Below are 25,976 nucleotides of genomic sequence, written 5' to 3' on the forward strand. Positions count from 1 at the left end.
TAAAATTGGTTTTTGTAAATCTTAAGTACAATCTACCCCCCAGTGGGGGGCCCAAACTCAGGACCCCAAGAGTTGCCGACCGAGTCAGCCAGGCGCCCCTGGACTTTCAAGTCTTACTAGAGAGCGCCATCTTCTGGTCTGGGTTCTGCCTACCTCCCAGCCTGTCTGGGGGCCTTGTGGTACCTTGGGGTATCACACACTTGTGACTGGAAAAGAGAATCACTCACTCCGCTACCCCTTATAGGCGCTGGTTGAAGGATCATAACACCGCTCTTCCATTTTACTAAGAGTAATGTTGGGAAAAGAAGAATTTTAAGGCGACTTTCATGGGCAGAGGACTCTAGTAAAATCCCACTTTTTTTTTTTTTTTAATGTAGTTAGGTTCAAGATCTGCACAAAATTGGGGGTGGGAGGAGTCTGATGCTGTTCTGTAGGGTAATGTAAAGAACCACTCCCGGTGCAATTATGTTGCTCTTGGGAACATATTTCCCCACCCCCGTAGGGATGTCGACTGTAGTGTCTAAAACTAATGGGTGGGGGCGCCTAGGTGGCTCAGTCGGTTAAGTGGCAGACTTCGGCTCAGGTCATGATCTCACGGTTTGTGAGTTCAAGCCCCGCGTCGGGCTCTGTGCTGACAGCTCAGAGCCTGAAGCCTGTTTCAGATTCTGTGTCCCCCTCTCTCTCTGACCCTCCCCCGGTCATGCTCTGTCTCTCTCTGTCTCAAAAATAAATAAACGTTAAAAAAATTAAAAAAAAATAAAACTAATGGATGTCTCTGAGGGGTGTTTTGTGCACACACAAGCATGCCGGTGTGTCTCAGAATTTATCTGCTGGACAGCCAGAAGTAAATCCTCATCACACACCTCGCACTAGTGGGCAAGTCTAGAGGAGACTTTGAATGCCAGTGCCCACCCAGAGCTATTGTGTTGAAGCCCCCTTGTGGTGTGGGGCTGGAGCGAGTAATTCAAACGTAAGGGAATGAACTGTTGGGGATTACTGTATCTTGGGTTGGGGGAAGGAGGTGAATGCTCCAGTGTGATCCAGTCCTGGGGTAGTAGGTGGGACTTCTCTAAAAAGAAGAGGTCTGCATGCTCTGAGAAAGCAGTCTTTTGGGGATGGGGTGGTATATTTAAGTATGCACATCAAGGAAAGAAACTGGAAAAGAGGGGGGTGACAGCTTTTGAAGGTATTTTGGTTTGGTTGTTTTTTAAAATTTAGTTGTTATTATTATTATTTTCTCTTGAGAGAGATAGAGCGAGCCAGGGAGGGGCAGAGGGAGAGGTAGAGTCTTAAGCAGGCTCCATGGGTATGGGAGCCTGACACAGGTTCCATCTCATTGCCGTGAGATCATGACCGTGAGATTATGGCCGGAGTCAAAATCAAGAGTCAGAGGCTCGACTGACCGAGCCACCCAGGCACCCCTGGTTTGGTTGTTCTCTAAATGCTTACCTCTTGAACTGTGAGGAGAGTCTTAGGAAATTTCCCATTTTACAAACATACTTCTCATTTATGTTACAATCACCTTAAGTTCCTCCACCCTTCAGCAAGGTGCATGAACGGTCTCGTGATACTGGTGTGGAAAAGGAGAAAATGGAAGTCTGGCTGCTCTGTGCTCCCAGGTCAACTGACGATTGGTCAGTGGGAGAGCATGTGGCTAGCCCACAGAGATCCGAGGTGCAGGAAATTCCGTCGTGCGGTAGTAAGGGAGGGGAACAGCTGTGAGCAGAGGGGGAGGCGCTTGTGAGCCGGGGGAGCTTCCGTTGAACGGGCAATCCTTGTAAGGCACAGCACCTCCTTCCCAATTTATACTAAAGGTAAGCAACATTTGAAGCAGGGAAAGCTGATGCTTGGATTGCAGGTAATATGCAATCTTTGTGTCAGAGATGCCCTTGTTCCCCACTGTGGTCCAGGTAACTCACAGTCTCATTAGGCATACAGAGAGTCCTCTGTACCGACCACTGATTACAGCTCTTTCAAAAGAACCTACCGCCCTGTCTCCTCAGATCCCTTTCTTTTTTGAGGCCCCAATCCTTTGAGGTCTCTCTGGGTACATGGTCACTGTGTCGTCTGTCTCTTCAGGTTAGTAAGCGCCATTTTTAATTTTGAAATCTTTTCAGTTCTAGGACGCAGAATTTATTAGTCTTCTAAGGAAGGCAGTTGTATCTTATCTTGTAACCTGTAACCTGTACCTTATTCCTCAAGGGAGTATCCCAATTTGTTAAGGGGCTGACAAAACATCCGTATTCCTCAATCCATTCTGCACAGGAGCTGTCCAAACATTTTCTGTTCTCAGGGAAAAGTGCTGATCTTACCTTCCGTCCCCAACCCCCAATGTAAGGTTGAAATTAAGCCCAGAACAGCTCCTAAAATCTGCTGATGCCAGGAGCCTAATTCTCCATTGTCGGCCCGAGAAACAGATTCCCCACACACACTTTAGGCACGTGCTGTGATGACTCCCATCTGCTTTCTTGGAGTCATATGGACAGACTTTGGTGGTCCTTGTCATTTAACTCAACTTTCTTATTTTTCAGACACAATGGATTAAACCTTTCAGGCGTTAAAATCTTTATTCTTGAGTGTGATTACATGACTCTTTTGGCGACTTTTAATTTATATTCAAACATAACATACATAATTTTAAATTTGTAAGCTTGGTTTCTGTGATAGTATTACTAGAGGCACAATTTTGTTCAAGATTCTCTGAGTTATACTATAGCAAGCTAGGAACTTTGTAGCAGAATCTTGGAATATCTTAAAGCTCAGCTTAAGCTCAGTTTTAAAACATCTACATCTGCTTGAACCCTCCAGTTTGCCCAAAGCCTCATCATTCCATATTCTTTCACTATCAACTCCCTTGGATATTCCTTGCCTAGTCTCTGAAAGCATTTGAGTTTGCCACTCTGGATTTAAAAAAAATTTTTTTTTTAATGTTTATTTATTTTTGAGAGAGAGCGCGCAAGCGCTTGGAGGGGGGAAGGGCAGAGAGAGAGGGAGACACAGAATCTGAAGCAGGCTCCAAGCTCTGAGCGGTCAGCACAGAGCCCGAGGGGGAGCCTGAAGTCATGAATTGTGAGATCACGACCTGAGCTGAGGACGCTTAAACGACTGAGCCACCCAGGCGCCCCTTGTCACTCTGGATTTTAATTCAATTCCCTCATTCTATCGTTGAGAAAAATAGACTGCATAGACAGGAAACAACTTGCCTGGGAAAGCCACTCTGGAGAGTAGAACATAATTTCCTGCTTTCTCACCATACTTTGTACTATGGCCAAAATCAACATTTGTTACCAAAGAGTAACAGAGAATCTACGATTCCCCCAGCATTTCAGAAGTTAGCCTTGTTTGGGAATGGCCACAATTTCTTGTCTGTTATGTGTGTCCACGTGAGAAGAAATCTCACCTAAATTCAACTCCCCCGCCCCGGTCTGGCCCACTTCAAACCGACCTCAGACGCCGGGGGAAGGCAAGGCGAAGACGCGGTCCACACCAGGAACCTTCTCTCCTAGCTCACGTTTCTACCCGAGCCCGCAGAGACCAGGACCGGAAGTGGCGCTCGGCCGGCGTACAGAACTGCCTATGTAAACCGCGTTTGCTCTGGCCGGAAGAGAAAGGTGCAGCGCTTAGAAGGCTCCCCTCCTAGTACCGGCTTCCGCGCTGCTGCTGTTGCGGACGTGCGAGTAGATATCTGAAAGCTTCCGAGACTCTGGGTTGTGACATGCCGGGCGGAGGCCACTGCCCCGATTGCGGCTCCACTGAGCTCGTGGAAGACTCTCACTATTCGCAGAGCCAGCTGGTGTGCTCAGACTGTGGCTGCGTCGTCACCGAGGGAGTCCTTACTACCACCTTCAGCGACGAGGGCAACCTCCGAGGTATTTGTGCCGGCCTTTCCAGGGCCGTGGGTATAGGCTGGGGTGGTGGAGGGATTGACATCAGATTCCTCTTATTCCTCTCACGCCCTCTCGTTGTCACGTGTACACTTAACTACGGGAGAAAGTGACCTAAAGTGAACGAGCGCTGCAGGAGGGCAGGGGCGGCCATTCCTCTGCGTTTTTCTAGCACCTGGTACGGTATCTGGCACGTATTAGGTCTCATAAACGTCGACCAAATGAAACAGAGAAACAGAGTTTCACTCAATTTATCTAGTTTGGGTGTGATGGACGGATGGAATTCTTTACAAGTGCGGAAAAAGTATGAGCCCGAAGGAGCCTTTAGCCGTAATTGACAAACACATCTTTTTTTTTTTCTTTCTTTCTGAGTCCCTGACCAGTGCAGCCCTCAAAATCAGCAGTCAAGAAAATTGCGTGGATTGGATATACAGGAGGGATGGCTGCAAATTTGGAACTCTTGAAGCCACTTTAGTGCAGTCTTAACCTTCCTCAGTCTCTGTATTTTTTTTTAATTTTTTTTTAACGTTTATTTATTTTTGAGACAGAGAGAGACAGAGCATGAACGGGGGAGGGTCAGAAAGAGGGAGACACAGAATCTGAAACAGGCTCCAGGCTCTGAGCTGTCAGCACAGAGCCCGACGCGGGGCTCGAACTCACAGACCGTGAGATCATGATCTGAGCCGAAGTCGGCCGCTTAACCGACTGAGCCACCCAGGCGCCCCTTAGTCTCTGTATTTGATACTGCTTGTGAACGTAGAAAACCAGATGGACTTTTAATGTGCAAAAATGGGCACCTTCATGAGACAGGGAGCAGAGCCTAATGATATGAATTCTCCCTGGTTTTGTGTGGTGGGAGGCCAGGGTCTGGTGGATAAAGGCTAAACAAAGCTATTTGTTGTCCCTTATCTTACAGAAGTAACATATTCCCGAAGCACAGGGGAAAACGATCAAGTTAGCCGCAGCCAGCAACGAGGTGAGACTCAACCTTTTATGATACAGTGGCCTTAAAGAAAATTCTTCTGATGGTCCAGCCCATCCTCTTGCTTTTCCTGATTTCAGCATTGCTATGTAAGGTAGAGTAGAAGAGAATGGTAGTCCGAAATAAAGAATGGAGATGGCCTAAGAGAGGTGGCAATTCAGTATATGGTGTGGGTATGTTAAAGGTTGATTTAAGCATCCCAGATCACACTTTGGCTTGGCTCTGAATCACACCAGCCCCTGAAGAGTGGTGGGTTGAAACGTGACTACTTTCCCCAGATTTCTTTGTGTCTTTAGAATGACCTCACCAAGCGTCACTTCTGTCATTGTAGAAAAGTACATCATTTGTGCAACTGGTATGGGAGGCAAGTGTAGCAGAAGTTGCTAGGAGCCACTCAGTAGTGCCTTTGACCCCTCTGACTCTGGCTGTGGGCTTTCTTAGGTCTCCGCCGAGTGAGAGACCTCTGTCGAGTCCTGCAGTTGCCATCAACATTTGAGGACACAGCAGTTGCCTACTACCAGCAGGCGTACCGACACTCTGGCATCCGTGCTGCCAGGCTGCAAAAGAAGGAGGTGCTAGTTGGGTGCTGTGTCTTGATTACCTGCCGACAGCATAACTGGCCCCTAACCATGGGAACCGTCTGCGCCCTGTTGTATGCAGATTTGGATGTGTTTTCTGGCACCTACATGCAGATAGTGAAGCTCCTGGGGCTGGATGTGCCCTCGCTGTGCTTGGCAGACCTGGTGAAGACGTACTGTAGCAGGTACCTGCCTACCGGGAACCCCCGGGACGGGATGGACCCTTAGCCCTCAATCTTTTTACCTTTCTGTCACTTTTTCACCAAAGCGCATCTAAAGGGATTTGGGAGGAAGATCTATGTTCTCCCTCCCTTGTGCTCTTGTAGTCTCTCTTCCTAGTACTTGGCGATAAAGCTGATTCCATTTCACATTTCTAAACTGTTTGGCATTTCCGAATCCCTTTGCCTTTATTGCATCCTGATGCCTGATGTAGGCAGCGCAGGTATCAGCCTTGTCACCGGGCCGCTGAGTTGCGGCTCTCACGTTGTGCGTGGCCTGCTTGGCTGTGTGCGACCGCCCTGCCTCAGCAGGATCATCTGCAAGTGGAGGTGACAAGATGTTAGTGACCGGGCCAGTGGTGGAAGCTACTGCTTTTTTTTTTTTCATTTTATTTTTTTTAGGAGCCACGTTCTTCTCTTTTCTCTTCTCTTCTCTTCTCTTCTTTTTCTTTTCTTTTTCTTTTCTTTTCTTTTCTTTTCTTTTCTTTTCTTTTCTTTTCTTTTCTTTTTTTTCTTTTCTGAAAATAGAGTAGAAGGCACAGGCTACCAGTGTCAAGTTGTGTTGGGTTTGCCTGGTTACTTCCTAGCTGGATGACTCTGGGCCAGATTTTTAACTATAAATGCACATAATGGGGCGTAGAGTGGATGATAGGAGAGCATGTGTAAAGCACGGAGAATACTGGCCGACAGGGTCGCTGACACATTAGCTTCCCCCCTGCATGCTCCTGCCCTTCACCTCACGGGTGGAAGAAGCAGCCTGTCTTCTCTCAGCACCTGTATAAACCCGCTGCCAGCAAGTTTGAGTATTTGTTCCAAGAGGACAGAACAGCCCACCTGGAGTGGACTGCTTTTCTTCACTTGGGAAGAGCAGTCCCCTCCCCCATGGGCATCGAGACCAGACTCTCCTTTTGGTCATTTCAGCTTCAGACTGTTCCAAGCCTCCCCGTCTGTGCCACCCAAATACGTGGAAGACAAAGAGAAGATGCTGTCGCGAACATTGCAGCTGGTGGAGCTGGCGGATGAGACGTGGCTGGTGACTGGGCGGCGTCCCTTGCCTGTCATCACTGCTGCTACTTTTCTGGCATGGCAGTCGCTGCAGCCTTCGCATCGGCTGACGTGTTCCCTGGCCCGTTTCTGTAAACTGGCGAACGTGGACCTGCCCTACCCTGCTTCCTCCCGCTTGCAGGAGCTGCTCTCCGTGCTGCTGCGGATGGCCGAGCGGCTGGCCTGGCTGCAGGTTCTGAAGCTCGACAAGCGCTCTGTGGTGAAGCACATCGGTGACCTTCTCCAGCACCGCCACACGTTGGTCCGCAAGGCCTTTCGCGATGGAACGGCAGAGATGGAAGCTGGGGAGAAGGAGCTGCGGGAACGGTGTCAGGGGCCAGAGCAGGGAAAAGAGGAGGTGGCGAGTAGTTCCTTAGATTTGCCTGAGGGGAAGCGGCCAGCTAGTCCCACCCCTCTCCTCCCACCTTGCATGTTGAAGCCCCCAAAGCGGATCTGCCCCCCACCCCCAGTCTCCACAGTCACCGGAGATGAGAACATATCTGATAGTGAAATAGAGCAGTATTTGCGTACCCCTCAGGAAATTAAGGACTTTGAAAAAGCTCAAGCTGCAAGACAGGCTGCCAGGAGTGTTTCTAACCCTCCCTGATGTACATCCGGGGGAGCACTCACCACATTCTGACAGCAGCTTAATAATAATCCTGTCCTATCTGGAGAAATCAGCATATGTAAGTCCTTAGGTGTTTTCTTGTTTAAAGGAACCAAGGGACTCTGCAATTACCTGGACCCTGGGTCCTGGAATAGAAGTTGGGAGCAGTGCAGCGACGATTGGCTTGGAGAGAATCGGTCCTTTGGTGCCGGAGAAGTGGCCCATGTTTGTATTACGTGGGATGGCTTCCCTCCTAGACTGGTTGGAGGAGGTTAGGCTTCCTCCTGGTTTGAACCGGGTACAATGCTGCTGCTACAGGCCTGATGATGGGCCCTCACTGCTGGTGTGGAGCGGCTGGTATCTCGAACAGTATCAGCCCCCAGAGGACAGGAACCGGGCAGCTGTGGGCCCAGTGTCCACCTATAGGCATCGATGGGTTCTTGTGTATGAGGTCATGAAATCCTCCACTTCATAACAAAAGGACCGTGGGTGGACTAAGGTTATAGCTCAAGGGCTTTGCAAAATTTTAATATATTAAAACAAGAGGCATCTGCTAGAAAACATTCTATTGTATAAAACTCAAGCTTTTAAAAACATGTTTTCTTTGGCACTTTTCATCCCCTCCCTCCCTTTTTTCCCCAGCGTATTGCAAAAGCTCTCCAGTGCTAAGGCATTGGCAGGGTATGTAAACGGCAGCCAGCATATGTGGAAGAATAATACGAAGCTTTTTTTTTTTTTCTTTTTGTCTAATATTGTCTGTGCAGCAAGCATAAATAACAGGATTCATCCCAAGGTGTGTGGGTTTTCTCCCCTCCCTTATGTCTTTTGCCTTCGTGATCAGGCTGCAGTGACATGGACGCTGGGAGGGGACCTAGACCAGGTCTTGTTTTCCTGTTCTTCACCAGGCCCAGGTTTCCCTCCACCTTCACTGGGTCCTTTAGTAAAAGGCTGGTGGTGACTTTTTAGGTTGGGGGAAAATATGGGTGCTGGTGTTTAAAAGTAGTGAAGGCACAGGGCCCGGGTGAGCTGCAGGGACCCTACCTGATACCTTGAGGGATTCAGCTTGGGAGTCTGTGAGGCAGGAAGCCAGTTTGATGTTTGGGAGGTTTCTCCCTAACCTGACTTAGAGGTCAGTTCTTGGACTGGTCCTTCCATACGGCCTCATGGAGGCAGGGAAGTCTCTTCCTCAGCCCCATGGTGTTAGAAAGCTGAGACTAGGGGTGTGGGGCTTGCAACTGAACAATAAGTGCTTCCCCAACACTACCTGCAGCCTTGTGGTAGAACCTCTCTTCGGAGCACTGTTTATAGGGCCAGGTTTAGGGCGTGACTGCCTTCAGCTCCAAATCTAAGCACTACGACTCTCTACTTCCCTCAGATCCTTCCCAGGCATCTGGCAGAGTCAGCTTCTCAGGTGTAGGGCCTTGGCTTTGTCCTGGGACGCCCCCTCTACAACCCTGCCATGTGGTGTGTGGACCACTCCTGTGGGAAGTGTCCCACCGTCCCTGATGGTGCAACCTTCCCACCTGCTCCCACCCCCTTCCCTAGAACTCCATCTCCAGAGCTGCTTTCACACGGTTCTACCTTCTCTTGCATAGTTTATCTTAAAAGCAGCACCTATAGGTCCTGGTCACCTGGTTCAACTGCTAGGCTGGCCCCCTGGTTGGCCAAGAGCAGGGTTGGGGAGAGGCCCTAGGATCTAGGCACAGAGGGCTGACTTCTGACGAGGGCAGTGAGGAGAGAACGCTGTTCTCAAGCTCCTGTCATCTGAGTCTTCCTGATCAGGCTGATGACCATCAGTGAGGCACGGCGGATAAGCTGTGGGGAGTACCTAAGGAGGAGCCCACCTGGGGGCTCTGGGGGGGGCAGTCTCCCACTCCACGGGCTGGCAGGACCTCCCCTGCTACCCTGGACGGCACCGATTTGACTGCCAAAACCAGCCTGGGCTGGGACGGAAATGTATCATGCCTGTGGTCCTGGGATTGTCCCTACCCCAGAGGGACTGCCCTCTTGGCGGTGGCAGGCCTCCCCCTGTCGTTTTCCCCAGCCTCCAGGACTAAAGCTGGTGTGCCGAGCCGCAGCCATGGGCGCCTCTACCTCAAACCCGTTGATGTACCGGTTGACGTCTTTGAGGCCCCGCCCCCCCTCCCCCCCAGCAGCCTGGGTGACAGGGCCACATGGCCAGCCTGTCCTACAGCGTCGCCCACCCCCGCCCTAGACGGTGGTTTCGCTCTTCCACAGCCCCGTCTTCATGCAGGCGCCTCCGGCCGCCTCCGTGCCCGTCATGGTGATGTCGTCGTACTTGGCCCCCTTGGGCGCGCCGTTCAGACTGGCCGCGTTGAGCGGGTACGAGCGGCGCTTGCTCTCCCTCTCCAGCGCGCCGCCCCCGCCACCCTTGAGGTTGTCGCGACTGGCGCTGCGGCGCTGGCCTGGCCGGCCCGCCTCGGGGGGCGGCGCCGCACTCGTGTCGCTGCCCTCCGACGGCGTGAGCATGGGCTCGCCCTCGAGCTGGAGGCCCGGGCTGTTGCGGCTGCTGCCCGGGTAGCTGTCGGACGGGCTGTTGTGCAGGCTGCCGCTCTCGCTGGACAGCAGCTCCGGCGCCCCGGCCACCGCGCCCCCGCGCAGCGCCTTGAGCCGGTTCTTGGCGCCGGCCTCCCCCGCGCGGTGCCCCTTGACCCGACTCTTGTGCACTCGGCGCCCGTGGTGCAAGTTGTTGGCGTGGCGGGGCGCGAGGCTCCCCCGGGAGCCCGTGGGCTCTGGCTCCCCTTCCCCGCGGGCCACCACCCCGGCCTCGCACACCTGACTCTGGGCCAGCTGCAGGTTGGTGAGCTTGCAGGGGCCCAGGGGCGGTGCGTGGCCGCTGCTGCCGCTCGGGGAGGACTTGAGGGAGGGAGGCCCCTCTCCGAACACGGGGGAACCGTCCTCTGAGGCAGCGGGCACGGCCCGGGGTGAGGCGCCGGGGGCGGAGGCGTGGGGGCAGCAGGCACGCCAGGAGGCCCTGACGTCCCTGCGCCTGGCACAGTGGTGGGTGAAGACGAAGAGTCCCAGGGCGGAGGCTGCCACCCCGTACAGGCAGCTGCACACCACCCGGGGCAGCCAGCGCTGGGACACAGCCAGAGCCCCACAGGCCCACATGGCCAGGTACAGGAAATGCGTGGTCACCAGCGCCCCCAGTTGGACTCCCGGAGAATAGAGGCCGTCACCATCATCCGGGGGCCCGGGTGTCACCACCCCCGCGCTCCCAGTAGCCAGAAGGGAACCTGAGTCATTCAGGAAGGGGCCGCTGCTCCTGAGCCTGGTGGAAGCCCTGAGCTCCTCCCCTGGCTCCAGGGAGACCCTGCTGGTGCCCCCCTTTGGGCTCTGTGCCAGAGGACCCCTTAAGCGCAGCCCTGCACACAGGAAATAGATCCAGGTGATCAGCAGAATCAAAGCCACCGGGATGTAGAAGGCTCCTAGGCTTGGACGCCACACCAGCCAGCAGCTGAGGGGAGACACAGGCAGTGGATGAGGAGGGGGAGCACATCTGAGGTGGCTGGGTGGCTGGGGTGATAGGACATGGTGAGTGGAAAAGCAGAGGTTGGCTGAGTCAACATGCATGGGTTTGGGGTGGGTCGCCGGCTGAGCGGGCCTGGCAGGTGCCCCTGCCAGGGAAGTAGAAGGTGTCCAGTGTCAGGGTGGGTGGGTTTGGGGCGGGCGGGCAGCGGCGCTCACTAGGGGCTGTGGTCCCGGTAGTTGTGGATGTTGACAGCAGCTGTGATGCCACAGATAATGAGTGGGATCCCTCCAGCGATCAGATAGAACCTGGGGAGGAATGGGGTTTGGGGGTCAGAGAGATGGGGAACCAAGGGAATTGGAACCAGGTGCTCGGAAACCTTGACTCAGGGTCTCTGTCCCATCCTCTTTCCCCTTTAAATTCTGTCAGAATTTTTTGCCTGGGACGCAAGGCCCCTACGGGGCAGGTTCAGTAGATTCCTAGGGGACTTGGCCAAGACTGTTCTAAGGGAGAGAGGCTAGAATTGCTCTCTCACCCTAAACACTGCAGAAATCAGGGTGCTGCTCACGTGGCCAGGATCCCTGTCCAATGCCCTTTGGAGTCTCTTCCTTCCCTGGCTTTGTCATGCGGGAAAAGCCCTAAGGGTGCACCCACCCCATGGCCTTGGGCAACCTGGTGCCACCTAGGGCCTTCTCTCTTTGGAGCGTGATCTCCCAGGATCTTGGACCCACCCTGCATCCACCCTGGGAGGACAGAGCTTGGTGTTCTATACCCGCCTCTGAACCCTTCACCCTTGCAAAGCTGACAGTCGAGGCATGTACCGGAGCATGGGACGGGGAGCGGGCGGGGCAGAGTCCCCTTCTTGTGGAGGGGGCGCTCTCCAGGTGAGCTCCTTGTGGAGGACGCGGGCCTTCACACCCATCCAGAGCAGTGTGGACAGTGAAGAGTAGTGCAGAGTGACACCCACCTGCAGGGTGAGGCCACTGACGCTGGGGGACGGGGCCGCTACGACTGGAGCCACCCCAGAGCCTCCGTGCGCAGCGTTCTCCCGCTCCTCCCAGGTTCCCATCCCCAGCTCTACCCAGATCCTCCTCAAGGTTCTGACCCCGTGGTCACCCTCTCAACTTCCAGCCCGGGGTTCTCTCCCACTCCGGAGACTTGACACCCCTGCTCTTGCTTTCTGGCTTGTCCCTGACCTCTCCTTGCAGACCCCATTCTCCACTTTGAAGACCCATCTCATAGTTTCTCTACTTCTTACCTCCCCTCCTCTCATGCCCCCGACCCCAGCAAGGTTGGACACAACAGTGGAGGTGGGGCCTGTTAGCATGAGTCCCCTTTTCCCCCTGCACCCACAGACTCTGTGCCTAGGCTGCCATCACTCATCTAGGAGCGCCCCCCGCCCCGCTCCAGCCCCTTCTCCTGCTTACTGCCTGGCAGACCGTCGGGTAGTTGGTGAGTGTGATGCCTCCTGCAAAGACGGCGGAGGTCATGGCCATGTGGAAGCACAAGTTCAGCAGCATGTGCCAGCCCTTCCGGGACACGTGGATGGAGCTGCCCCAGAAACAGTAATTAATGGGCCACTCAGCCCAAGATCAGGTCCATGGGGTCTCAAGGTAATTCATAGAGCAAGAGGGAAAGGCAGATATCTATGTGCATACATGTGTGTGAGTGTGATAGAGGCCCCAGGGCAGGAAGGGCTTAACCCCCAAGGTGTGTTTTCCAGCCCTAGACCCTGCAAATAAAATGCTAGGCAAGGGCCCAAGAAAGTCATGTGGCCCCACTGGGGAAAGGAACACTTGGCCAGTACTTGGTGAGACCCACAGCCCTCCCTCCTCGCCCACCCCTCCTGCAGGCGCTCCCACCTGTGGTTGAGGATGTAGGTGATGATGGTGGAGAAGAGGCAGAGCAGCAGCAGGGCGGTGCAGGGATACACGACAGGGTGCAGCCCTGCCCCTGAGCCCCCTACCTCCCTGGGGAAGGCACTCAGCTCCTAGAAAGAGTAGGAAAGAGGACGTATTAGGAAGCCAGGGGTAGAGGCCACCCCACGGAGTCCTGGCCAGCCCCCCAGGCCACTTTTCCTTTCCCCAAGCCCTGTCAGCTTTGGCCCCTAGTCCGTCCAGGTAGGTGAAGATGTAAGTGCTGCGAGTCCGCTCTTAGGAAGTCAGTCTTAGGCAGTGTTAATCATCTACTGCCTGCCTATTCCTCCCTCCTAGTCTCTTGCCCTTCCGGGAGCTTTTCTGAGCCTCAGCCTGAAAATCAGGGATGAGGAAAGAGCTGGAAGTTTCTATCATCCAGCTGATCTGGGAGAGCGGGCTGCAAAATGTGGTGAGGGAGTGGGGTGACCAGAAAGGAGAAATGTTCCCAGATTTTTTTTTTTTCCACTTTAACAATCTGGGTCTCAGAGAGTGCAGGATGTGAAGACCGGGGCTGGGGAGTTCCAGGTCCATCTCTTTCGATGAGCGGAGGCAGAACCTCCCTGTCTCCTGAAAGATGAAAAGGTGTGGGGAAGGCCAGAGGGACGTTTCCCCATGAGTCCTACAGTTACGAGGCCCGATAAGGCTGCTGTCCTCTCTGTAGTTCTCTGTGGCCCCAGGTGATCCGAACACCCCCATTCTCACCTCCCACACATTCCCCGGAGTTCTCCCAGCCTCCGGGCCCCTGTCGCACTCACCATGAGCACGGCCACGTTGCCCAAGTGCTGGCAGTGCAGGGAGCTGACGTTGGGCTGGCTGGAGCGGAGCTGGCAGCCCTCGGGGCTCCAAGCCCCGGGGCCGCCCGGCCCGTCCTGGCTCCATCGAGCTGCCATGGGTTCGGCCCCTTCAGCCCAATGCCGTAGCGAGACGGCCACTGGCTCGGTCAGGTTCCCCACACCACAGCCACCTGTGGGAGACAGGGAGGTCCACACGGGTGGAACCGGGCTGCGGGGAGGCTGGCTGTATGGAACTAGGTGGCAGCGAGTGAACAGCCCGAGCGTGCACTGAATGCCCGCGGGCCAGGCGCCGGCCGGACTTCGGGACATGGTTAGGTGCCAGTTCGGGCCCTGCCTTCCAGGTGGGCAGTCTCACCAGGGTGACACAGGGATGGATCAAAACAAAGCACCAGGGGGCGCCTGGGTGGCTCAGTCGGTTAAGCATCTGACTCTCAGTTTCGGCTCAGGTGGTGATCTTGCGGTTTCCTGGGTTCGAGCCCCGCATCAGGCTCTGCGCTGGCAATGCGGAGCCTGTGTGGAGTTCCCTCTCTCTCTCTCTCTCTGCCCCTCCCCTGCTCACGCTGTCTCTGTCTCTCTCAGAATAAATAAATAAACTTAAAAAAATTTTTTTTTAAAGAAAAATAAAGCACTGGGAGGTGGCCTGTTCCAAGTGCCGAATGAATGGTGGTGACCTACCTGAAAAGAGGGGACTCTGGGGCTGGGGTCAGGGACAGGAAGGTGGAAGGTACTTGTACTCAGGGAACAAAAGGTGAAGAGAGGACTCGGGGATGGAGGGAGTGGGGGCACCCGGAGAGGGAAAGTTGGCACCAGGTTAGGAGGTCGGAGGGAGGGAGGGAGGCCAAGGTGGGTCAAGGGTCTGTGTTTTTAACTCTTGCAATTTGACAAATCTGGGATATAAATCCCAATGTCTTCCTGAGGCTTTTCTCCAGAAGCCCTTTACAGGATGTCTCTGTCCCCTATCCTCCTGGGAAATGGGGTGTGGTCACTCTCCTCTGCCACTCCCCCAGGCTCTTAGGGGGTGCTGTGGGTGAAGGAAGGGCAGGAAGAGGTGTGGGGAGTTCAGTGCCTTACTGGTTCCTGCAAAGATGACAGGGGTGGCCACGCCACGCCTCTTGCCAGGCCCAGGGGCTCCAGGACGTGAGGTGTTGCCGTGGCTGCGGAAGAGGCGGCCGTTTCGGAAGATGAGCAGTTGCAGGGTGCAGTCTGGGGGGACAGGGGGAGCCAGGGCAGCCGGAAGGGACGAGAACAGACTGGGCGGCAGCTGGATGGAGGCCAGGGCCACGCTGTTCTGGGGGGACATCGGAGTTCCTCAGAGACATCTAGGACCCCCTAGGACTCCAAGGCCTAATGGTTACCCCCTCCCCCCTCCCCTCTACCCCTTTTCTGGAGCAGCTTCCACTCACAGCACCCACTCCCACGAGGCACCTGCATCTGGGCACATCCCCTCTTAGCATCCGCCCCCACACGCCTCCCCCAGTGCCCACCTTGATGTGGAAGGACGACAGAGAAATGCTGGGCCTCCCCGTGGTACAGCGGAAGCGGAGCTGCTGATCGGCCAGGGGCTCTGGCTCCGGGGAGGGGTTCTGGCCGGGGCTTCCGGGCCGTATGCCCAGCACTCCCGCCTCCCTTCTCTGGAAGGCTGTGCAGGTCAGCCCCACGTAGCTGTGTGGCTTGATGAGGTAGGCCTCCAATGCCACGTTTCTTGAGTTCTAGGGACAGGGAACTTGTCACTCCCACCCCCCCCCCCCCCCATTTGAGATCTGGCGGCTCTCTCTTGGCTTCCTGCTGAGACCACACGGTCCCTCTCTATGGTCCCTCTCTGCGGGTTTGCTCAGGCTGTGTCCCCCTACGCATTCTTCCTTCCCATCTTCCCAAGGCTTGGCAGTCTTAGGTCTGCTGCCGAGTCTCCCCTACCCCTGGCGATGGCACCTTCTTCCTCCTAAGACCTTTCCTCCCACTCACACCCTACCTTGTATCTTGCTCACTTCTCAACAGATACTAGTTCTGCCACCCCAACTAAACCGTGGAGCAGGGTCCACGTCCAGCCTCCTTGTACCTCCGGAAGTGCCTAGCACAGCATCTTGCTCCCCTGTGGTTGCTAATGGGTTCACAACCCACCCCTGGCGATGTCACCCTCTTTTCAGGGGACAGATGTCTCCATCACTCCTTGTTCCATCACAGTGCTGTCACCCTGATCCCAAGCCCCTCTAGTTCCTTGAGCTGGTGCTACGGTTCCATTCCCCACCGTGAAGTCTTGCACAACTTCTCCCTCTCACTGGCCCCCTCTCCTTTGCACTGCTCCTGACAGCTCGGAACTGAATTCCACTCCACTGAGTCATGCTCCGTGCTCTGGCTAGCTGGGCGCACGGCAGGTGCATACTTGGAGGACTTGCTGCCCGAAGAGAGGAGTGTGTCCGTCCTGGCTGGCGAGGGTTGGCCCCCGTTGATTCTAAGGCCCCTCCCAGTGCGAGGCTCCCCAAGGAGCTTCCTCCCAGCCGACCCATATTACCACAGAGATGTGCTGGGCATGGGGGCTGAGGGCAGCCCCCCCGATGCGCTCCAGGGCACCCACGATGCCGCTGCAGGCCTTGTCTTCACGCTGGGCCAGCCACAGCAGGTGCTCGTCTACCAGCATCAGGTTGCTGGCCATGTCCACCATCACCTCCACCAGCTGGCAGGGGGCAGGGAGTCACTGAGGGCAGGAGTCGGGTTTGGGGCCCAGGGGCGGGGACACAAGAGGCTTGAACAAGGGAGGGGGTGGTTTCCAGGGGCCCCAGAGGCCGGGTTGAATCTCACCTCTTTGATCTGGTCGACATAACCCAAAAATTTTTGGATCATCTGAGCCACATAGACAACATCCATCATGTCCGAGAAGCTGGCCGCCTCAGCCGTGTACACCCGCAGCTGGTGGGCCAGGGTCAGCGCGTTGGAGGCGTTGATGGGCATCTGGGAGAATTGAGGGGAGAAAGGAGACCGTCCAGTTCTGCTCCTTCTCGCCGAGAACTGCCCCTAGGGGGCCCCCTTGTCTGTGCTGATGCTCAGGGTGCCAGTGCCTGGGGAGAGGGGTCTAGCCCACCAGCTGGGTCTAATCAAGACAGGAGGCACAAGGAAGGAATGAACTCAGGACTCAAGGCTGTCCACTCCGGACACCACTGGCCTAAGGACGATGGGACCACCTCACGCTGTCCTTGTTTTCCCCCTTAAGGCTGTCCTTGCTGTGTTTGGGACTAAAGATGCTCGGGGTGGCCCTGGGAGGGGGTGGTCTGAATTGCCTGGAAGAAGAAAATCGAGAGAACAAGAGCCCTTCACCGCGCACGCCCACAGAGAGGAGGGGCGGCGGAGTGGCCGTGAGGGGGCCTCCAGGCCCCGTGGGGCCAGCGGGCTTCTCCCCTTCCCGTTTCCCGACCCAGAGCAGACGGGATGCCCCCTGCCCCTCTCCTCTCCTGGCCTCACCAGCACAAAGGTGTAGAGCACGCGGGTGATGTCGTTGGTGTACAGACAGTGGGAGTAGTCCCCGGGCTCCCAGCGGCCAGCTCGGTCACACCGGCGGGAGGCTCGGGTGCCCGGGGCACCCCCGCTCAGGGGCACTGAGGTGAACGGGTACTGTAGGCAGGACTGGTAGGCTGTGATGCCGGCCAGGGTTCGAGGCCACCTGGGGGTAGAAGCAGGAGTGTGCTGTTGCCCCAGGCTCTTCCTTCCCTCAGAGCAAGGGTCCCTCCCCTGCCCTCAAGAACCTGGATGCTCGGGCCCCTTGGGACCTGGGGGAAGGCTTCAGAAGCGAGGGTTTGGACTGGCCTTCCAGGGGCTCCCGAGCCCCACCTTCTCTCTAACTCTGTGTGTGTTCAGAGTCGGAGCCCTGAGTTCAAGTCACTTAGCCTTGGCGCCCCTGAGTATTCTCAGCTGTACAACGGCGAGAACAGACCCGCCCTCGCTAACTGAGGGGGCCATTGGGATATTACGGCGTGTTTGTTGTGCGAGAGTTTTGTGTACTGTTAATGTAAGGAAGCAAACCAAAGAAACAAAAAAATCCACCCAAACTTCCTGTTCTGCACAGCACATCTCAGATGGGGAGTTCATACCAAAAGACAAGGGCTCTGTCAATACAGCAGCGGGACAGTGGCACTTGGAGCTGGACGACAAAAGTGCTGTCTGCATCTCAGAGCAGATGGGGAGACCCTGGTCACCGGTGTTGTCAGACGCAGGAGCGGGGGTGGGGGCTGGGAGGGGGTTCCTCTGGGGCAGCAGAGGTGGCCGCACCTGAAGTCCCCGCGGTTGTTGGCCACTCGCTCAGCCGGGCAGTAGGAGGCCGAGGTCTCCAGCACCACGATCTCCACCTTCTTGCTGGCGTTGCCCTGGGCCGTGGACACCGAGCACTCCCACTCCCCTGACGCCCACACGCCGATGTGAGACACCGTCAGCTCGCTGCAGGCGGGCAGGGGGAGGGCCGGCTCGGGGAGGTGCTCCAGGTGGCCGTGCCACTCTCCCTGAGCGCCCCGGCCCCGTCCACCCGCGTCACCCTGGCCTAAGTGTGCAGGGCTTGAGCTTCGGGGTTCTTTTTCCTTTAACTGAGCGAGGGATACAAGTACATACTCCTTTCATTCCCATCGGCCTTAAGATATTGTTTTCCTGAGCTTCAATTTCCCTGTGTGTATCAGGGAGATAATAATACCTCTCTCGAAAGTCTATTGGAGAGATTAAGTCTGATAATAGAGTTTTTACATCGTAAAGGCACTAAAGAAAAGTCAGATGTGATCCTTTTTTTTTTTTTCTATCAGGCATTTAATCTGTATTCCCCTATCCAGACCGTGAGTCCTGGATTTCCAGGCACACACACAAGCACACTCTTAACGCCCATGAATGTACTCCCAAGGACATCTGGGCACAGGGCGTTGGGCGGGCGGGGGATGGGTACTGTGGCAGCAGGGCCTGTACCTGGTGATGAAGGTGCAGTCATGGATGAGGCTCTCGGCCAGGAGGATGCCCGCCTGCTCGTCACCCTCCAGGGGGGCCCGGTTGTGGTACCAGCGGATGCGGGTGTCTTCGCCCAGGTAGCTGGCAGAGCACTGGAAGGGCAGTCGGTCACCCTGGAAGACCACTTGGCGCAGGGACGGGATGAGGTGGTGCGTGTGCAGCTCCAGGGCCCCTTCTGTGGGGGGGGACACCAGGGCAGTGAGGCCCGCGTGCAGCAGCGTGCGAGATGCCGGGGGCAGGGGCGTGGTGTGCAGAGCCAGGAGTGGAGCTGCACTGGAGCCCACTGTGGCTGGGGGGTGGGGGGGAAGGGGCAGGAGAAAGCCTCTGGAGATAAGAGCACAAGGAGGGGGTGGGAGGGTTTGGGGCAAGCAAAGAAAAGCACTCCTGTGGCAGCACATTTGTCACCCCAGGAGGTGGGACCAGGTGCAAACACAAAGCAGCAGCCCCAAAGAAAGTTTAGGAACAGCTGATGGAGAAGGACCCCCAGGGGGTTCTGAGGGAGAGGATGCCCTGGAGAACGAGAGGCAGGGGGAGCCTCGAGCCAGTGGGGCCCTTCAGGAGCGCGTCTGCGCCAAGGGTGCAGGGTGAGGGCGTGCTTACCGCAGCGCAGCTGGGCCTCCTGGAGGCCGCCCAGGGCCTGGGCGTGGAGGGCACCGGGGTAGGCACAGAGCGTGTGCTCCGACAGCTGCAGGGAGCGATTCCGGGCCCAGGACAGCAGCCAGCGCAGGCGGCAGTCGCAGGTCAGGTACTCAGTGCCGAGATCCCTGCAGAATGGGTAGAGGGGCCACAGAGTAGAGCGGAGGGGGCGTGGGCTCAGGGGGCGGGGCTGGAGCCCTGGGAGGGAGACTGAGGCTGGGAAGGGCACATTTGGGTATGCGTTTGCCACCACCAGCCTGGCGATGGTGGGAAGGCAGGTATGATGCTTTCAGCCATTGCCTGTCCCGCCTATGCATAAGGCTGGCCACGGTGGTCATGATACTTGCATGTGTCCTTCCTGGGCAGAGAAAGGAAGCAGAGGTCTGAGTCCTTGGGCTGGAAATAGATACTCACACAACCTTAAGGGCTGGCAGCTCATCAAAGACCCCAGGTTGCAGACTGGAGAAGATGTTTCCAGATATGTTTCTGCAGGGGGGCAGGGAACAGTGAGCCTGGATCTCAGGGTCTCCCTGAGCCAGAGGAGGGAGGAGTGGGTGAAGGAAACACAGGGGACTCTGAGGGTCTGGTGCTGCCCTCCCTCCTCCCAGGCCCCTCCTCCCCACTAACTGCCCCTCACTTACAGTCGGAGAAGCCTGGGGAGGCCCTGGAAGGTCTCAGAGGTGAGACAGCCAATCCGGTTGTTGGAGAGATCTCTAGAGAGACACACACACAGCCTCAGCAAGCTGGCCGCGTAGCAACACGTGGATCCACTTGTGGGGGACACAAGTGTGTGGCCGGGGCTCGTGTGGGGAGTAGGATGAACAAGGAGATGGGCTTGAGGTGTCTCTTCCATCGGCGCCCCCCGCCCCAGCAATACAGCATGTTGGGGACAGGAGCCCTGTGAGTGGGGAAATGAGAAGGGACCCAGGGGACCGGCCCCAGGGCTAGGGGAGCAGGACATGCCACTTACAAGCGCTTCAGCTCTCCCAGGCCCAGGAAGGCCCCGGGATGCACCGTGCTGATGACATTGTTCCTCAGGTCCCTGTGGGAGGCAAGTGGGAGTACTCACACCTCTGCCTGTCTGGGCCACATGCTCCCCTGGGGTGGAGAAGTTTCACTTTTACCAGACGAGAACTAGATTTCCTTCTAAATCTCCTCAGCGCTGGTTGGGAGGCTGGATGAAGGATCCCACCCCTTAGACGCGTCTCCGCGGCCCACCCCAGCAACCGTCAAGGGGTGCTGGTCAGAAAGGTGTCAGGAAGCATATGGAAGCCAAGAGATGGGGTGGGGCCACCTGGGACACAGAAGCAGCGCACGGTGGAAGCAAGGAGGGGAGCCGGCACTGAACTGGGAGCTGGGAGCCCTCGCTCCAGGTCGCTCCAATCTGAGCTGCCCAGGATCTCACAGGGGCTGCTGTGTGCACCACTTGAAAATGGATGTGAAAGTCTTTTGTAAATTGCTGTCCAAAGGTAAGATCTCCTGGAGTGTGGCACTGGAGGAGGTATTTTCATAGCCATCCTGTCCATGTTGATCTCTCCATTTGACAGGTGTGGAAATGGGTCAAGCAGCTGATGACCGCATGGGTGCTGACCTGGGTCTCTGATTCCAGGGCACAACCATTACCGTCCCCACCCCCACCCCGCCCAGCGATCCCTCATTCTTCAGGTGAGGAAGGCAAGGCTGAGGGGGTAAATGTTTGTCCACCTGCCTTCCCCCCATGGTCTCCTAGGAGCCCACAGTACTGAGGGAAAGTGGCAAGGGAAACACCATTTCTGGGCTGAGCCTGAGCAGGTCCAGACAGAAGAAGGTGGTGCGCCTCCCCGCCCCCCCCCGCCCCCCCCCGCCCCCCCCCCCTCCCCCCGCCGCCACCTGCCCTCCAGGGCTCCATGGGGGCCAAAGGCCACCCACGGGGAGGAGCAAATTGTTTGTCCCAGGGTCTGGTTGCTCAAGCTCAACCGCACAGCCACACTCCAACCCTCCCTCCCTTTTATCACCTCCCCCAGTGGTGGCAGGGTAGAGCTGAAGGGGCAGTTCCTACCCACTGGGGACCCACCAGTGCCTACCTGGTCCCAGCTCAAAACCTGGCAGACTGGCAGCTATCTGGGACCACTGAGGACCAAAGTGAGCACTGGCCCACTGGCTACATCCCATCCTCTGCTTCCTGGGCACAGCCACTGGTGTCTAGACCACCAGCTGGCCACTCACCCAACTACTCAAGGACCACCGGAGTCTTTCCTGAGCCCGCCCAGCACGCGCGCAGCCTCACGGAGTAATGTGCCAGGAAACCTCCCTGCTCAGCCAGACTGCCTCCCCCTCCTGGGACCGTGGGCTGGGGGCTGCTGCCTCCTTGTTTGCTCCCTTCATTCCATGGTGCTCTCTGTGCATTCCCACCCCACCCCAGGCATCTAGGTAGATTATGAGGCAGAGGGCAAGGGTGGGGGATTCCTGGAGTAATCAACCTGTCAAGAAGGCCTGTGCAAGAAGGTGGAGATTGACAGAGATATCTGGGGCCAGCCTGCTTTCCAAGGCCCACCACCCTCCAGCCCAGAATGACACAGGGCGCACTTGGCCCTGCCTGCCAAAGTCTCAGGGACATCTGTGGATTATGGGCACGAGGGGGTTAACTAGCCGCTCCGAGCTCTGGGAGAGGAAATGGGTGTCCAGGATGGGGGGGGGGGTGCCATCCCACCAGGGGGCCTGTTTTCGCACAGACAGTCCCAGCTGGGGACAAAAACACCCAGAGAGAGAGAGAGAGAGAGAGGAGAAATAAAACACGCTGCTTAGTCCCGCCCATGGCCAAGGGTCCTCATACTGGAGCTCCCTCTCATACCGAGGACGTGGCCTCCATAACCCCGTGTCCCTTGAGAAAGAAGGGAAAGTCAGCAGAAGGGGCCAGCTTCCTCAAGAAGGGATGGCTTCCATACCCAGGCATGCTGGTAGTGCCCCAGCAGGGACTGTGCAAGTATGCAGACCCTAGATGCTCACGCAGCATGGACACTGGAGAGGGACAGGAAAGGTGCCCCGCCTGGTCTGGGTTGCCCTTCCTGCTCAGCATCCCCCTTTTGGCTCCTTACTCTCACAGCACCCCCTCCAGTGCTGTTCCAGCATGTGCCCCCTGGCCCCTGTTGGGGTCTGGCCATTCTCAGGGCTCTGCCTCCCACCCCCACGCGGGGGACGGGCAGAGGGAAACACATTCCTCATTGTGTCACTTCCCTTCATGGGCTGCCAAGGGGCTGAGGCCGCAGCCCCCCGCCCCTTCCCTCTCTGCTCACTGTGTTTATTCTCATTTCCTCCCCGGCCCCCCTTGAGAACCCCCACCCCGCCTGCCCCACTGATGCTCTGCAGATGGGAGCAAGGCGGCCACTCAGGCCCCAGCCCCTTCCTGCCCTGGGTTTCCTGCAGCCCAGAACCACGCGGGGGGGGGGGGGGGGGGGGGCGGGTGTGCTGAGAGGGGAGCTTCCCCCCCGGGCGCTGGCACTCCTTTTCCCTTGCCTCACACCCACAGAGTGGCTTTAGGGGTGACCAAGGCAGCCTTTCCAGAGCCCAGGCAGGCCAGGCCTGAGTCTTCTCCTGAGGAGCATAGGCTGGAGGCTGCTCACTGATGGGGCTGATGGGGTCACGGTCCCTAAGGCAGGGGAAGTGTGGCTCTGGGGCTGTACCCTCCCTAGCAGCAGGAGGAAATACTATCATAGAACTTGGATTTTTTTTTTTTTTTTTTTTTTGGACCAGCAATGTCCCTATAGGTTGCTTCTCGCTTTAGCACATCATTTTGAAAATCTGATGATGGCTATGGACTCCTGCTTCAGAAAAAATGCACTACACCCAACACTGTATGATTTCTGAGGGCTTGTGGCACCCAGGTTACAACCCCCTGTTCGGGATTGTCTAAATCCAGTCCCTTCATTTCTTAGCTGAGGTCATGAGGATGAACAGATGTTTCTGTGATGTGGAATCTCTCACTTTCTCCTTGCTTCCACAGAGCCCAGGTCTTGTAGGCTGGGAAAGTTGTGGTGTATGGATGGAGCCTCCCCTCCCCACCACCCCTCGCCCAACCCAGAGCAGGCTACCTTGACTCTAGGCAAACCCTTCTCCCTGTACCTGTGCCAATTTGGAGGAGAAGGACCCGATGGCAGAAGTCAGGCATGGGGGGCGGGGGTGGGATTCCTGAGAGCAAAACATACCCTCTACCCTTCTTGGGAAAGCTGGAGCTCAGGAAGCTGAGTGTGTAAGAATGAGTGTGTGAGCATCAGCAATAAAGGGGCAGATTAATAAAGTGGACTTCATAAAAACTTAAAACTTTTCCTCTCTAAAGGACATCATCAAGAAAGTGAAGGACAACCCAGGGAATGAGAGAAAATCTGTATCTGATAAGGACCTTCTATCTAGAATATATAAATATATAAATGAGAGAAAATATATCTGATAAGAACCTTTATCTAAAATATATAGGGGCGCTTGGGTGGCTCAGTCGGTTAAGCATCCGACTTCGGCTCAGGTCCTGATCTCACGGTCCGTGAGTTCGAGCCCCGCGTCGGGCTCTGTGCTGACAGCTCAGAGCCTGGAGCCTGTTTCAGATTCTGTGTCTCCCTCTCTCTCTGACCCTCCCCTGTTCATGCTCTGTCTCTCTCTGTCTCAAAAATAAATAATAAAAAATGTTAAGAAAATTAAAAAAAAATAAAAAAAATAAAATATATAAAGGACTCTTCCAACTCAATAATGAAACGACAAACCTGCTGGGAAAAAAAATGGGCAAAGGATTTGCATAGACATTTCTCCAAGGAGGAGACAGAAATGACTAAATAATGCATGGAAAGATGGTCAGCACCATTACTCATTAGGGAAATGCAAAGAAAAACCACGATGAGCTCTCACCTCACATGCACTGAGATGGCTATAATACAAAAAACAGGCAACAGCAAGTGTTGACGAGGGTGTGGAAAGACTAGAACCCTTATGCATTATTGGTGGCAGTGTAACATGGTGCAAGCCGCTGTGAAAACCAGTTTGGCAGAGGAACTACAGAACCCAGGTGCATATCCAAGAGAAGTTCACAGAAACCTGAACGCAAATGGTCGCAGCAGCATTATTCATAAGACGGCCCAAAGTGGGAACATCCCAAGTGTCCATCAACTGATAAGGCATTCGTGCTACATTCACGCAACAGAATATTAGGCCATAAAAAGGAATGAACTGCTGATATATGCTATAATATGGATAAACCTTGAAAACGTTAGGCTAAGTGGAAGAAGCCAGCTATACGGGATTACACATGACATGAATCCATTGATAGGGAATGTCCAGAATAGGCACATCTATAGAGGCAGAAAGCAGACGAGCGGTTGCTTCGGGCTAGGAAATAGCAGGAGGAATGGGGAGTGGCTGCTCATGATTCAAGGTTGCTTTTTGGAGACGATGAAAATGCTCTAAAGTGAGGTCGTGGTGACTGAACGACTGTGTAAATATGCTACAAAGCATCGGATCGCACACTTGCAGTGGGTGGACTTCACGGCATGTTAATTACACCTCCCTAAAGCTGTTAAAGAGCCGGTGTGCACGACAGAGCGTGCACGTGTGCGCGGGAGGGCGTACCGCGTTTGGACAGGGTTGGGGCGGCCCCAAGTTGGCTCCCTCTGGCCCCCACAGACCTCCCTGCCTGTGGGTTTAGAAACCAAATTATAGGTTCGGAGGCCGCAGAGCAGCTTTCCCCGGGCCCTCCAGGACTTCCAGGGTTCATTGGAAAGTGGGGGCTGGCCTCCCCCCGCGCTCCGCCCCACAGGTATGGGGGCTGTCTAGGGGAGGGCAGGGAGAGGATCCAGCTGGGGAAACCTAGATGGTCTGGGGCTCTTCTTGTCTCTGGGGTCATCCAACAGGTATTTACCGAACATGTACACTATGCCAGGCATCGGTGCTACAACAGCAAGCAAGAGGGCTGTCCCCGAACCCGTAAGCCTCCCTTCCCAGCCCTCAGCGGCTCCCAAGTCGGCAGCTTCTCTTCTGCATTCCTCCCCAGTGTGAGTGGGGATGGGAAGGGGAAGAAGGCAGGGCCAGGCGGCCTTGCTCTTGGCCCCGCCCACAGATTAATGGAAACCACCTGGCGGGTGAGCAGCGGCTCCACCCCCAGATCCCCCCACCCCCCATTCCTTGCCATCGTTCCCATGAGCATCTGCTTCTAATGAGTGCCCGGCACTGCTGCATACCAGCCCCGGGGCTCATTAATCTCATTAGGCAATGACAAATCATCCTGGGGCTGACCAGGCTCCCCTCACCAGGCCCTCTCCTCCAGGCATGCACAAGCCTCTACGGGCTTGTGTCCACACACAGCCACTGACTCGCCTGCATGCCCAGGCTCTCTCCCTTGGCCTCTTCTGGGGGCTGCCTGTCCTGTAGCCCACTTGGTCCCCGTTTGGGGGGCTTCTCACTGTGACCGTGGCACCCTCGGAGCCCTGAAAGGTCTTCTGGTGGCCTGCTCTCTGTTGAATGCGTGTGGTGGGGGATGTGGGCAGAGATGCGAGGGACCAGAGGAACGGGCCATCCGTGAGTATTTCTGGCGCCCACGTTTCAGCTACCTGACTGTCCACCCAAGGCTGGGGCGCTCTGGGCAGATCCTATGCAACGAGGGGCTGCCGACATAACATCTTGCAATTTCACACTCTTCCGAGAAGGGAACAGAATGGCCATTTACTGACAGCCCTTGCTGTCCCCACAACAGCCTGTCCAGGAGTCCCACACCGCCCTTTTCCAGGGTAGAAACCCGAGGCTTGGACAGACACCCGGAAAGTAAATGGTAGAGGCAGGATCCAATCCCAGACCTCGCTTACTCCAGAGTGGAGTTCTATGCCCTTCAAGACCTCCCCAC

The 25,976-nt window shown here is 55.9% G+C and overlaps 2 protein-coding genes across 2 annotated transcripts in view; one reads left to right on the top strand and one right to left on the bottom strand.

Moving 5' to 3' along the window:
• The first annotated feature begins 3,094 nt into the window (after positions 1 to 3,094).
• BRF2 (BRF2 RNA polymerase III transcription initiation factor subunit) lies at positions 3,095 to 7,387 on the top strand. Its single transcript, XM_042934895.1, has 4 exons — positions 3,095 to 3,869; positions 4,801 to 4,860; positions 5,308 to 5,629; positions 6,584 to 7,387. The coding sequence occupies exons 1-4, from the start codon at positions 3,716 to 3,718 to the stop codon at positions 7,311 to 7,313; spliced, it is 1,266 nt and encodes a 421-aa protein (XP_042790829.1). The 5' UTR covers positions 3,095 to 3,715; the 3' UTR covers positions 7,314 to 7,387.
• Positions 7,388 to 7,862: 475 nt separating this feature from the next.
• ADGRA2 (adhesion G protein-coupled receptor A2) overlaps positions 7,863 to 25,976 on the bottom strand; it is a 35,247-nt gene continuing 17,133 nt past the window's right edge. Inside the window, exons 3-19 of the mRNA XM_042934894.1 lie at positions 20,091 to 20,162; positions 19,762 to 19,833; positions 19,535 to 19,606; positions 19,085 to 19,248; positions 18,446 to 18,659; positions 17,771 to 17,935; positions 16,967 to 17,165; positions 16,310 to 16,459; positions 16,023 to 16,184; positions 14,998 to 15,222; positions 14,585 to 14,801; positions 13,475 to 13,683; positions 12,666 to 12,793; positions 12,231 to 12,354; positions 11,625 to 11,770; positions 11,022 to 11,111; positions 7,863 to 10,791 (exon numbers count right to left, since the gene is read on the bottom strand). Of these exons, the coding sequence (XP_042790828.1) occupies positions 9,525 to 10,791; positions 11,022 to 11,111; positions 11,625 to 11,770; positions 12,231 to 12,354; positions 12,666 to 12,793; positions 13,475 to 13,683; positions 14,585 to 14,801; positions 14,998 to 15,222; positions 16,023 to 16,184; positions 16,310 to 16,459; positions 16,967 to 17,165; positions 17,771 to 17,935; positions 18,446 to 18,659; positions 19,085 to 19,248; positions 19,535 to 19,606; positions 19,762 to 19,833; positions 20,091 to 20,162 (3,676 nt within the window). The 3' untranslated portion in view covers positions 7,863 to 9,524. The remainder of the gene's footprint in view (positions 10,792 to 11,021; positions 11,112 to 11,624; positions 11,771 to 12,230; positions 12,355 to 12,665; positions 12,794 to 13,474; positions 13,684 to 14,584; positions 14,802 to 14,997; positions 15,223 to 16,022; positions 16,185 to 16,309; positions 16,460 to 16,966; positions 17,166 to 17,770; positions 17,936 to 18,445; positions 18,660 to 19,084; positions 19,249 to 19,534; positions 19,607 to 19,761; positions 19,834 to 20,090; positions 20,163 to 25,976) is intronic.

The sequence above is a fragment of the Panthera leo genome, chromosome B1 (assembly GCF_018350215.1).
Source record: "Panthera leo isolate Ple1 chromosome B1, P.leo_Ple1_pat1.1, whole genome shotgun sequence".
NCBI lineage: Eukaryota > Metazoa > Chordata > Mammalia > Carnivora > Felidae > Panthera > Panthera leo.

Excerpts from the sequence above, each read along its gene's own strand:
- BRF2 (XM_042934895.1), top strand. The coding sequence starts at position 3,716 with ATGCCGGGCGGAGGCCACTGCCCCGATTGCGGCTCCACTGAGCTCGTG. Across the intron at positions 3,870-4,800 it reads CGACGAGGGCAACCTCCGAG|AAGTAACATATTCCCGAAGC; the intron begins GTATTTGTGCCG and ends CTTATCTTACAG. Across the intron at positions 4,861-5,307 it reads TAGCCGCAGCCAGCAACGAG|GTCTCCGCCGAGTGAGAGAC; the intron begins GTGAGACTCAAC and ends GGGCTTTCTTAG.